This window comes from Scomber japonicus, chromosome 17 (assembly GCF_027409825.1).
Source record: "Scomber japonicus isolate fScoJap1 chromosome 17, fScoJap1.pri, whole genome shotgun sequence".
NCBI classification, from domain to species: Eukaryota; Metazoa; Chordata; class Actinopteri; order Scombriformes; family Scombridae; genus Scomber; species Scomber japonicus.
Window position 1 is genome coordinate 1,474,615 of NC_070594.1, and position 12,880 is coordinate 1,487,494.

The 12,880-nt window shown below is 39.5% G+C and overlaps 1 protein-coding gene and 1 long non-coding RNA gene across 2 annotated transcripts; one reads left to right on the top strand and one right to left on the bottom strand.

The window, feature by feature from the left end:
- Nucleotides 1-1,489: 1,489 nt before the first annotated feature.
- LOC128377384 (uncharacterized) lies at nucleotides 1,490-1,760 on the top strand. The gene is made up of 3 exons (XR_008323314.1): nucleotides 1,490-1,530; nucleotides 1,619-1,647; nucleotides 1,733-1,760. It is a non-coding gene; the product is annotated as an uncharacterized LOC128377384 (long non-coding RNA).
- A 7,752-nt stretch (nucleotides 1,761-9,512) lies between these two features.
- Nucleotides 9,513-12,570, bottom strand: LOC128377377 (stonustoxin subunit beta-like). The gene is made up of 3 exons (XM_053337327.1): nucleotides 12,456-12,570; nucleotides 10,578-10,624; nucleotides 9,513-10,440 (listed from the first exon to the last, which is right to left on the bottom strand). Exon 3 carries the CDS (start codon nucleotides 10,406-10,408, stop codon nucleotides 9,893-9,895), a length of 516 nt encoding a protein of 171 aa, XP_053193302.1. The 5' UTR covers nucleotides 10,409-10,440; nucleotides 10,578-10,624; nucleotides 12,456-12,570; the 3' UTR covers nucleotides 9,513-9,892.
- Between the last annotated feature and the right edge of the window lie 310 nt (nucleotides 12,571-12,880).

The window sequence follows — 12,880 nt, forward strand, 5'->3', positions numbered from 1 at the left end:
TTGTACTGATCATTCATTCACTTCTCCTTGATCAAGTAAATAAACCTTTTCAATACAAGAGATACTGGACTCCTGTCTACTCTCTCCATTGATGTATGGGCTGCATAATAACTATCAGTCATCTTCTTATTTGAGTTAATTTATCATGTTTTTCTCTCAAATTCTCAACAGCAGTAACTGGACAAAGAACCATCTTCATGACTGTCAGAGATGGAGATGAAGCCACTCTGCCCTGTAGAAGTGTGAGGACTGATCAGGATAAATGTGACAGAACTACCTGGCACTTCTATGATTCACCAAAACCAGCAGGAGTAGATCTGATTAGATTTGGGCAGATTGGTGAAGAAGCCAAAGTTAAATCAGACAGACTGAGTGTTACAGCGAACTGTTCTCTGGTTATAAAGAAGGTCACAGCTGAGGATACTGGTCATTACTACTGCAGACAGTACGACAAGCCTGGAAAATATGGATTCTCTGATGTTTATCTGTATGTTGTTAGCAGTGAGTATTTACATCATAATGTTTTCAGATCAAACTTTCTTGTTAGAAGAATATACTGAAACATTACAATAATTATGATTACAGTGATGAAGTTAATTTTACTCTTGTTGTCTTTCTCTCACAATATCTCCATCTTCACCAGTGACTGAACATAAGGACAATGATACCGTGAAGTTGAACTGCTCTGTGTCGATATACAGTCACTGCAGTCACACAGTGAGGTGGCTGTATAAAGGAAGAGACTGGGACATGAATACCAGAGATGCAAAGACGTCACGGTCTTCCTGTTCAGCTGCTATGTTCTTGTTGACTTCTCATTTTATTTACACATCAAATTATGAGTTTTTGCAGTGTGAAGTTGTAGATGTCAGCAGCAGCCGAGTGCAGCGGTATGACTTCAGTCCTCAGCTGTCAGGTGAGAAGATGACAAACTATTTAAAATCACTTTATTCTGGTATAACAAACTGTATTTGATGTATTTTGAGGTTTTATTTAGTAAAATGTGTTTAGTCCCTGCAGATGATAAACATGAGGTGTTTTCTCACTGTGCAGTTTTTTTTATTTATTAATTTCTTCTTTGTTCATTGATCCAGGAAATGATGCAACACCACCAATGACTCAAACCACTGAAGTAATGAAAACATCAACAGCAACAACTTTGAATAAAACAGAAGAAAAAGGTAATAAATCATGTTTAAACTTTACAGATTGACCATCTCATAACAGAAATATAACTTTGGAAATGGAAATGTCATTTTGTGCTGAGACGACACTTTTCATATCATGATGGATCTCATCTGTTATTTCCATGGCCTCTGTTTCCACAGCTCACATCAACCTGCTTCTTAAATATGAAAACCTGCCAAAATATTTCACATGTCCAAACTTCCTTTACTTGATGTTGTTTCTGTGATTTAGACTCCTCAGTTTATGCAGATTGTTCTGCTCTGAGCTTCATAATGTTGGTGCTGCATGTGGCTGAACTCGTCCTCATCACTGTTGTTACTGTTCTTCTCTTCAGAGCTCGAGGTGAGAAAATGTTCACCAACCTTTGTTCAGTCTGATTAACACAAACTGTAAGTTTAGAGCTGAAATGTTGCTCTGATTTGTTTAGCAGGGAACCAGAGACCACCTGATGACCACACTGTGAGCTGATGTATAAAATCAACTAATAACATCCATGTTACTGTAATGCAGGACTGTGAATGTCTCACTGTTTGTGTTTGTGCAGGTTTCTTACTCAGTAAGAAGCAGAACAGCGAGGCGTTCAGGTCCAGAAGCCAGTCAGGTAAATATCTGATGGTGCGTTCAGGGTCTGCTGACTCCACTGTGACCTGTGTTCAGCTGGGAGGAAAGTCTGGGAGTTTGGGGTGAATTCAGCATTTATTTGTTGCATTTTTACTCAGAATCTTGTTTTTCATCATCAGGTGCATCAGGATAAAAATGAATATGAAAACTTCCACACCGACATCACCAACTAAACCAAAACAAACTGTAATTAAATATTATCTCATCACAAAGTTAATTATCTAGAATAATTTTGACTCTTTTTAGATGTTAAAAATCTTAAAATTGGCTTCCAGCTTAACAATGTAGAGTCAATTTAAAGATTTGACTTGTTGCTTTTGTAGTTGTAGCTTTGCTTGAGTTTTTTATTTTTATTATTATTTTATCTCTTTGCATACACAAGAAATACATTAATTTTCATTTATATCTTTGCTGGTAGTCCAATATATTTTATCAACTTTGTAGTTTGGTTGATTGAGCTTTAAGTCTTATCAGCGTCTCTTTTTCATAACTGAAAATTATATAATCTGCAAATAAAAACTGCTTAATAATCACCTAAAGTATATTTGGTGTATTTTGTAACACAGTATTATGGCTTCAATGTAAACTGTGAATATTATTTGCAATAAATATTGATATAAAGTTTATAAGAAACATTTTCTCTTGTGTTCCTTCTGACATTGTTACAATTCATTCAGTTTGGTTTAAATTATGTTTGTAAGATAGAAAATATTAAATAATACACCAAGGGTCGATTGTTGGGCCTCTAATGTGACCGAACCCATGACTGACAGGTATTAGCAGCATGTGACTCTATTATAACTTATATGTGCCTGTCTGAACTACTGGAAGTCTCTACTCAGTTTATATTAAAGTTCAATAAGAGAGTGACCCCAAAATGTTGCCACGAGTTCAAAGAGCAATAGTTTTTCTGATGTGTTCATAAAGTGTTTGTGTTCAGGAGCCTTGTGGTGCAAACGTGGTCATCATTAGAGGATAAAACCTCCACAGTTCAGCTGATGTTGTAACCACATTTAGGTCAAAACATTTCTGTCTCAGTTCTTACAAAACATCTTTAACTGGAATGAGGAACCAAAAACCACTAAAATATTACCACATTAGTTTGTTTGTACAGTAACTTTATGTTGCACCACATCAAGTTCTGGTAGGAGTTTGACTCACTTCTGTGTTGATGTGGTGTCAAACAGGTTTTAATCAGCTGTATTTTAGTGTTTTCTACAGGTGTGTGGTGGAGAGTAGTCCTTGTCCAACAAAACCACGTCTAAAATGATGAAACCTGTTACAGACCTTCTTAAATCTACTGAACTTCTGTTCTTTTTATTGCTAAAACGTTGCAGTAGCTTACATCACTGTTTGTAATGTGTCAAACTGCAGAATATATAAACATACATACACTATATTGCCGAAAGTATTCACTCATCCATCCAAATAATTGAAATCAGCTGTTCCAATCACTTCCATGGCCACAGGTGAATAACATCAAGCAGCAAGGCATGCAGACTGTTTCTACAAACATTAGTGAAAGAATGGGTCGCTCTCAGCAGCTCAGTGAATTCCAGCATGGTGCTGTGATAGGAAGCCACCTGTACCTAACCCTAACCCTGTGATAGGAAGCCACCTGTACCTAACCCTAACCCTGTGATAGGATGAAACCTGTGCAACAAGTCCAGTGAGGAAAGATTAGCTCAAGAACAGTGTGCAGAGAGCTTCATGGGTTTCGTGGCCGAGCCGCTGCATTGAGCCAAACATCACCAAGTGCAATGCAAAGTGTCAGATGCAGTGGTGTAAAGCAGCAACTGGACTCTAGAGCAGTGGAGAACTGTTCTCTGGAGGGACGAATCGAGTCTGGGTTTGGCGGTTGCCATGGGAACAGTACTTGTCTGACTGCATGGTGCCAAGTGTAAAGTTTGGTGGAGGGGGGATTATGGTGTGAGATTGTTTTTCAGGAGCTGGGCTTGGCCCCTTAGTTCCAGTGAAAGGAACTCTGAATGCTCCATGCTCCCAACTTTGTGGGAACAGTTTGGGGACGGCCCCTTCCTGTTCCAACATGACTGTGCACCAGTGCAGAAAGACATGGATGGTGTGGATGAACTTGACTGGCCTGCACAGAGTCCTGACCTCAACCCGATAGAACACCTTTGGGATGAATCAGAGCGCAGACTGAGAGCCAGGCCTTCTTGTCTAACATCAGTGTTTGACTTCACAAATGTACTTCTAGAAGAATGGTTAAAAATTCCCATAAACACTCCTAAACCTAGTGCAATGTAAGGTCAGAAAGTCTTCACACACAGTCATTACAGCAGCGATGCAGTTCAGTGTGTATGTGATGTTACAACAAGGCAGTGTGATGCAGAGTTCATCAGTCATACAGCATCCAGGAAGAAGCTGTTCTTCAGCCTCTTGGTTAATATCCGGATGCTGCACAACCTCTTGCCTGGGGGGACGGGTGGGGCAGGTCATGTGTATGGTGGGGGGCAGGCCATGTGCGGTGGGGGGCAGGCCATGTGCGGGGGGGGGGGGGGGGGGGGGGGGTATGTTGTGTGTATGGTGGGTGGAGTCTCTCATGATGCAGGAGGCTAACAAATTATTAATTAACAAGTTAATCAATGAATAGTTATAAATTGTTCTACCATTATAACCAACAGACCAACAACAGATGTGTATGACTGTACAAATAAACAGAAAGATCAGCCTTGTTGACAATTCTCATGTGTATTGGTTGTCCACGGGTTCAAACGAGTGGGTCTCCCTACGTTTGTTCTGCAGGAAAAGGGTTTTAAGAGCTGTTTTTGGTTAGCAGGCTCTTGTAGATCCATTAACAGGGTGGCGTTCAAGGGAACACGTTTGAAGTCTCATCCCATGGATCAAAGCTTCAAAGAAAGGTGGGGGAGGAATACACCTGTTTGGTTACCTTTTTAGAACCATTGCTAACGGAGACCAACGTCTTCAGTCGCCTGTTGACTGGTAAAGGTGAGGCGTTACTCACAGGTCTCCATTATAAAGATTTCGGTGATGTCACCGGCTGGAAGTGATGGAGTGATGATGCTCCACCACACACCTGCAGAAGGAGGTGATGATGCTCAACCACACACCCTACTGATCTACTAATGCGGCACTGAGGCTTTAAAGTATGCAAGATAATACACGCTGTCCATTTAATACGTTTGCCATAATGAATATGTGGTGTTAAACATCACCATGAATCCTGTCTGTGTTCTAATTAACACTATAGTGTTTATTAGAACAAAGACAAGATAGGATGCAGGTTGTATATATATATATATATATATATACAGAAAAGAAGAGTTGCATTGCTGCAAACATTTATCTTAAATAATCTTCACACGTTCAATTTCCTCAGTTGTCGTCTTCTTCCTTTCAGGAGGTCAGATGTGTCATTGACAGAAATGCATCATGGGACTGGAGTGTGCACAATCTAGATTAATATTCAGCTGTTTGCTTGTTTACAGCATTAGATTGCCTCAGTTTCTGTTTTAAAGGCAGAAACATATTGCTGACACATAATCAAGTCTCCATCCTGAGATAAAATGAGATGAGATGAATCTTTATTGATCCCCCTTGAGAGAAATTCAAAGACGCAGTAGTACAGTGGAAAAAAGTAGCAATGTAAGGGTGAAAGTGTGCTAAAAATAGAATCAACAATAAGTAACACAAATAGGATAAAATAAATACTATATACAGTAAACTCAGTCTTTGTCAGGCTGCTGTGACCTCTGACCTCTGACTGTGAGTAGCTTTTGTTTTTGACTGTTTGGATAAAATGGGATGAACAAAACAATATGACTGTCCAAATACTTAATGTCTGAACTTTACATGCAGCAGAGAAACAAAGAGGAAGTGACACAGGACGAAGACGCCTCATCTCAACTCAACACTCATCAGCTCTACACACACGACTGAAATCAGATAGTTTTGCTGAAGCGTTGTATGAATACTTTATTCTCTAATAAAGTTACAACAGATAATTGGGTTGAGTGTGTTGGAAACCTGCAACAGCAGATTCACCTTCGTTCCTTTTGTGGAAAACATGATATTTTAAATAAATAAAGCAGTAATGTCAGACTGATGCTTGTCTGAGGGTAAAGATATTATTCAGTCAGTGAATTCAAACATGTCTGAGTACATGGCCGAGTGTTTCCTGATGCTCCTCACAGTGAATATTTGCAAATCAGTATTTTGAGATTGAACTGGATTATCTTTGAAATGTTGAACAAACAATAAAAGAAGAAAACTAAGCTTTGGGTAAAAGAAACAACAGTAATGCTCCGACTGCTGTCAGTGTTTGAGTAACATAAGCGCCCTCTGGTGGTGATTGTGGTATTATTCAGTCTAAGCAGCACAGTCGACCAGTGCACATGCAGACTGAGTGTTTATGATCCTTGGAGTAGATCTATCAGTGAATATGGTTACTATTTACGTTGGTTATAATGTTGTGTGCATCAGAATAGTATTAAAAGCATTTATTTTCATGTGTAAAACCGGGTTAACACGCAAGTCCTGATCGTGAAGCTAACTGTTAGCATGAGTTTAGCTAGTCTCCATAGGCTGAGTTAGCACATTGTTAAGCCTCATTCATGTTGGTTGGTGAATTATTACGTGGGTTTATTGGCATTTGCTGCATTTTACACCTCCTTCATTTACCTGTGAGTGAATCCTGCTGTAAAATATGTTGTTTGGTATACCTTGGTTACCATGGTTACCGGTAGTGAGGATACGTACCTGATCAGCAAGCCTGTAAAAAAGAAATATACTGACCTTTGTTGAAAACTTGTAAAGATGGAGAAAGTATTAGGATAATATGAGCAGTAAATCACACTCAATGTGGAGTCAAGCCTACTGAGTGTTTGTGTTACTCTCTGTCTAACAATAGAAGTGACTTATCTGCCAGGACAGAATAAAGAGTAAAAAGTGAATTATCTTCTAGTTTAGCAGCAAGAACAGAACAGAAATCTGCAGCTAGAATGTTTTTAATGTTTCATTTTCTTTCTTTGGAAGCCCTGAAAACCATGTGAGTAGTTTTTATTTTATTTCTGAAGATTCAATTCATAAGTCTGATTTAAATAGTTTTCTGTCTTGTGTTTATGTGGATTTTTATTCATGTTTGATGTTGTAATGCTCATTTTGGCCACAAGATGGCAAAAAGTGTACCACTACTCTGTGTTCTAAACAGGACTGAAAGCACCTACATCTGGAAGTAAATCTGTGCCATCTGCTTTTGAATTTGAATTTTTAGTATACTGATTTTTTTTTTGCATCGAATTTCAAACACTGAATTTTTTTTTCATTGAAATCAGACTTTGAATTTTAAAAGCCGTTGAATTTCAAGAACTGAATTTTTTTTCCCTCTGAATTTTTTCTAATGTTTAAAAAAATTCAGTGTAAAAAAAATTCAATGCCTTCAAAAATTCAGTGTCTCAAATTCAGAGTCAACATCCGGGTAACTAGACAGAAGCAGTCGATCCCTGAATCAAATCGTTCACCATCCATTGATGGTTAAGCCCACTCAGCTACGTCAGCTACCGGCAGAAACAACGACGGCGCTTCGGTGAGTATTTACCATTTTATTTACCATTAACTGCAGATCTTCACCGCCTTCCTGTGTCGGGGGTCACAGGACAAACGGAGCGTAACTTGATTGGCTGGATGGTGAACGATTTGATTCAGGGATCGATTGCTTCTGTCTAGTTACTCGGATGTTGACTCTGAATTTGAGACATTGAACTTTTGACACTCAATTTTTTGCAACATTAGAAAAAATTCAGAGGGAAAAAAAATTCAGTTCTTGAAATTCAACGGCTTTTAAAATTCAAAGTCTGATTTCAATGAAAAAAAAAATTCAGTGTTTGCAATTCGATGCAAAAAAATTCAGTGCTAAAAATTCAAATTCAAAAGCAGATGGCACAGATTTACTTCCATACTTACAATACATTTCATTTCTAGCCAAAAGAAAAGAGTAATGTTTTATAACTTAACACATAATATATGTAACATATGTTCAGAATGGATGGAGAAATGAAAACTCACCAGGAGGAAAACATAAATGCTTTCAGTCCTATCTAGAATATGAGGCTGTGGGATACTGTAGCCTCCTTCATCTGTTCTTCAGTCATAAAAACAAGACAGAAAAGAAAGTATTGAATCTAAAGTCGACTCTCTTTTGTCTTTCATCACCAGATTAATAAATACCAGATTCAAATAATACCACCTTTCCCTCAGTGTTCTGTGTGCAGTTTGATAAAACTAATTTAAACTAAACAGACCCAACCAATCACAGATCACAGTATAGTTCCTTCCAAAATGTAGATAAATTAAATATTGTCACGTTACCTGTCTCTCTTTTATTACATTAAAGTTTTTATGATGATTTTCAGGTTTGTTTTGTTGTAAAAGCTTCATTTGTCCAGCAGGGGGTGTAGTGAGCTAACTAATAGCGCTGTGTGCAAAGGAGGCTGTCTGGAATATAAATGAGCAAAATACATTAAATCATACATTTTGGTTGATGGACTTTCTGTCAGACACTTTAATGTGTTAGTGTTGTAGTTGAAGATGTATTAGTTTTAACTTTTTACTTGTTTTTGTGTCTTTTTTTAAAGTATGTATCACCTGTTATTGTTTGATATGCAGTATTTTTTATTATCTATATCCTGTTTCATTTGCCATGAAGTTAAAGTCAGCTTTACTGATGTCTGCAGCCGACTGCCTTTGACTGACAAATATATCTGATATTTTCTGATGATTTCTTTGTATTTTCTAATATTTTTCTGATTTTTTCTGATATTTTCTGATGATTTTCTGAAAATTTCTGATTTTTTTCTGAAAATTTCTGATTTTTTTCTGAAAATTTCTGATGTTTTTCTGAAAATTTCTGATATTTTTCTGATATTTTTCTGATATTTTCAGATTTTTTCTGATATTTTTCTGATGTTTTTTTTGTATTTTCTGATATTTTTTGTATTTTCTGATATTTTTTGATATTTTTCTGATTTTTTTTTGTATTTTCTGATGATTTTCTGAAAATTTCTGAATTTTTTTGATATTTTTCTGATATTTTTCTGAAAATTTCAGATTTTTTTTAATATTTTTCTGAAAATTTCTGAATTTTTCTGATATTTTTCTGAAAATTTCTGACATTTTCTGAAAATTTCTGATATTTTTTGATATTTTTCTGATGATTTTTTTGTATTTTCTGATGATTTTCTGAAAATTTCTGAATTTTTTTGATATTTTTCGATATTTTCTGAAATTTTCTGATTTTTTTTTATATTTTTCTGATATTTTCTGAGATAGTTGTTCTGTTTTAATCCTGCTGAGGGTCAAAGGTCACAGAGCTGCACACATTTAAATGTTTCTGTGACTGTCACTGATCAGCTGTTATTGATCACTGATCAGCTGTTTTACTGGTTTAGGGTGGGGGGGGGGTGTTTACTCTGCTGGTCATTAAATCACTTCCTGTTTGTATCTGTTTTCTTTTCTATTATTTAATTTAATTTAATATTATTTGATATTATTTTATTTTAATGTGATCAAAATATCAGAGTCACTTCTTCACCTTTATAAGTTAACTGGTTTCTGGTTCGTTCCCCAAATTAATAAAAACTATTAATAATTCTTTATTCTTTATTAACACAAAGATTAAATAAAACATGAAACTGTTTTTATTGGTTGAAGATGGTTGAAGATTTTATTGTACAATAAGACACAGAGTGACATCAGCTCATCTCAACAACCATTCAGAGACTCTGAAGGAACAAAGACTGATCTGTGATTGGTCAACATGTCACATGACCAGAGCCTTTAATGTAGTTCAGAGTGTAACGCTCCACATGAACATAAAACATAACGACACACTCAATGATGCAGCTGTAACTCTTCCTACTGACAGTCCTTCATTCTGGACTAGAAATGATTTATGAGAAACACTACTTTATAATTACAATAAATAATTCTCTGGATGACAAAATAAAATGATTTATTAAATAAATGAGAGATCATGTTGGTACTAAATACCAGCTGTGTGTGTGATCCTGTTCAGACTGAACCGTCTGTCTGCAGACTGTCTGTCCTACAGAGACACTGAGGAACCAGGCCAGACTGTAAACCCAGGATACAGAGGTTCAGTGAATGTGGTGTTGAAGGTGTGGAGGTGGATCAGTGTGTCAGAGGAGACTCTGTAGAAGGACAGAGTGCCAGCAGGACAGTCCACATACACTGCTACTCTGTTAGAGACAGAGGAGGAGGAGGAGGAGGAGGAAGAGGAGGAGGAGGAGATGTGTGTTTCTATCTTATTGTGACAGGCATAGTAACCATGATCATCAGAGCACCACAGACTCCAGGACTGATCGTTCCATCCAAACCAACAGTCATCACTGTCTCCTTTCCTGCTGATTCCTCTGTAACTCACTGATATACTAACTTCTCCTCTCCACTCGACCTCCCAGTAACAGCGACCAGTCAGACCATTACTACACAGCAGCTGAAGCCAGTAATCAAATCTGTCTGGATGATCAGGATATGACTGAACCTCCTCCACACGTGTCACCTTCCTGTTGTTATCAGACAGTTTGAGTTTTCTGTTCATTGTGTTTGGATCCAGTTCCAGTTCACAGGCATCTGATGGAGAGAACGAGACACAACACAGCTGCAGTTATTGATCTATCATCTGTTTGATGATGACATCATCTTCATCCTCAGCAGGATGTGAATGAGTGATGTCACAGTTTGATGAATGAAATGATAAACACACTTACACTTCCTCAGACCTGGTGTCAACCATCGTTCTCCAGCAGGCTGCAGGCTGAAAGGAGGAGAGAGAGTTAGACACCTGTCTGTCCACCTGCTGGCTGTCCATACCTGAGAGTGTCCAACTGCTGGCTGTCCATACCTGAGAGTGTCCATCTGTCTGTCTCTATCTGAGAGTGTCCACCTGTCTGTCTGTCCTTACCTGAGAGTGTCCACCTGTCTGTCTGTCCATACCTGAGAGTGTCCATGTGTCTGTCTGTCAATACCTGACAGTGTCCATCTGTCTGTCTGTCCATACCCGTCTGTCCATACCTGTCTGTCCATACCTGAGAGTGTCCACCTGTCTGTCCATACCTGAGAGTGTCCATCTGTCTGTCTGTCCATACCTGAGAGTGTCCACCTGTCTGTCCATACCTGAGAGTGTCCACCTGTCTGTCCATACCTGAGAGTGTCTACCTGTCTGTCCACACCTGAGAGTGTCTACCTGTCTGTCCATACCTGAGAATGTCCACCTGTCTGTCCATACCTGAGAGTGTCCACCTGTCTGTCCGTACCTGAGAGTGTCCATCTGTCTGTCTCTACCTGAGAGTGTCCATCTGTCTGTCTCTACCCGAGAGTGTCCACCTGTCTGTCCATACCCAAGAGTGTCCACCTGTCTGTCCGTACCTGAGAGTGTCCATCTGTCTGTCTCTATCTGAGAGTGTCCATCTGTCTGTCCATACCTGAGAGTATCCACCTGTCTCTCCGTACCTGAGAGTGTCCATCTGTCTGTCTCTACCTGAGTGTGTCCACCTGTCTATCTCTATCTGAGAGTGTCCATCTGTCTGTCTCTATCTGAGAGTGTCCACCTGTCTGTCCATACCTGAGAGTGTCCATCTGTCTGTCCATACCTGAGAGTGTCCATCTGTCTGTCCGTACCTGAGAGTGTCCACCTGTCCGTCTCTATCTGAGAGTGTCCATCTGTCTGTCCGTACCTGAGAGTGTCCATCTGTCCGTCTCTATCTGAGAGTGTTCATCTGTCTGTCTCTACCTGAGAGTGTCTACCTGTCTGTCCATACCTGAGAATGTCCACCTGTCTGTCCGTACCTGAGAGTGTCCATTTGTCTGTCTCTACCTGAGTGTGTCCACCTGTCCGTCTCTATCTGAGAGTGTCCATCTGTCTGTCCGTACCTGAGAGTGTCCATCTGTCCGTCTCTATCTGAGAGTGTTCATCTGTCTGTCTCTACCTGAGAGTGTCTACCTGTCTGTCCATACCTGAGAATGTCCACCTGTATGTCTCTATCTGAGAGTGTCCATCTGTCTGTCTCTATCTGAGAGTGTCTACCTGTCTGTTTATACCTGAGAGTGTCCATCTGTCTGTCTCTATCTGAGAGTGTCCATCTGTCTGTCCACCTGTCTGTCTCTACCTGAGAGTGTCCACCTGTCTGTCTCTATCTGAGTGTCCATCTGTCTGTCCATCTGTCTGTCTCTACCTGAGAGTGTCTACCTGTCTGTTTATACCTGAGAGTGTCCATCTGTCTGTCTCTATCTGAGAGTGTCCATCTGTCTGTCCACCTGTCTGTCTCTACCTGAGAGTGTCCACCTGTCTGTCTCTATCTGAGTGTCCATCTGTCTGTCCATCTGTCTGTCTCTACCTGAGAGTGTCTACCTGTCTGTTTATACCTGAGAGTGTCCATCCGTCTGTCTCTATCTGAGAGTGTCCATCTGTCTGTCCATACCTGAGAGTGTCCACCTGTCTGGCCGTATCTGAGAGTGTCCATCTGTCTGTCTCTACCTGAGAGTGTCCATCTGTCTGTCTCTACCTGAGAGTGTCCGCCTGTCTGTCTCTATCTGAGAGTGTCCATCTTTCTGTCTCTACCTGAGAGTGTCCTCCTGTCTGTCCGTACCTGAGAGTGTCCAGTCTCCAGTGTGGATCTTTCAGTCCAGCAGACAAAAGCTTCTCTCCTGAGTCTCCTGGATGATTGTAGCTCAGGTCCAGTTCTCTCAGATGGGAGGGGTTGGACCTCAGAGCTGAGGCCAGAGAAGCACAGCCTTCCTCTGTTATCAGACATCCTGACAGACTGGAAACATAAAAAGTTTTTTTTTAATGATATAAGTACCTTACAGATGTTGTTCAGAATATTTGACATTAACTGGAATGTAAAATAGCATGCAAACGATGTCATTATTCAGGACAGGGAAATTATAGATGCTATCTACTGACCTGAGGGTTTGCAGTGCACAGTTTGGACTCTCCAGTCCAGCAGAAAGCTGCTTCACTCCTGAATCCTGCAGGTTGTTGTTACTCAGGTCCAGATCTCTCAGACTAGAG

Excerpts from the sequence above, each read along its gene's own strand:
- LOC128377377 (XM_053337327.1), bottom strand. The coding sequence starts at position 10,408 with ATGAACAGAAAACTCAAACTGTCTGATAACAACAGGAAGGTGACACGT.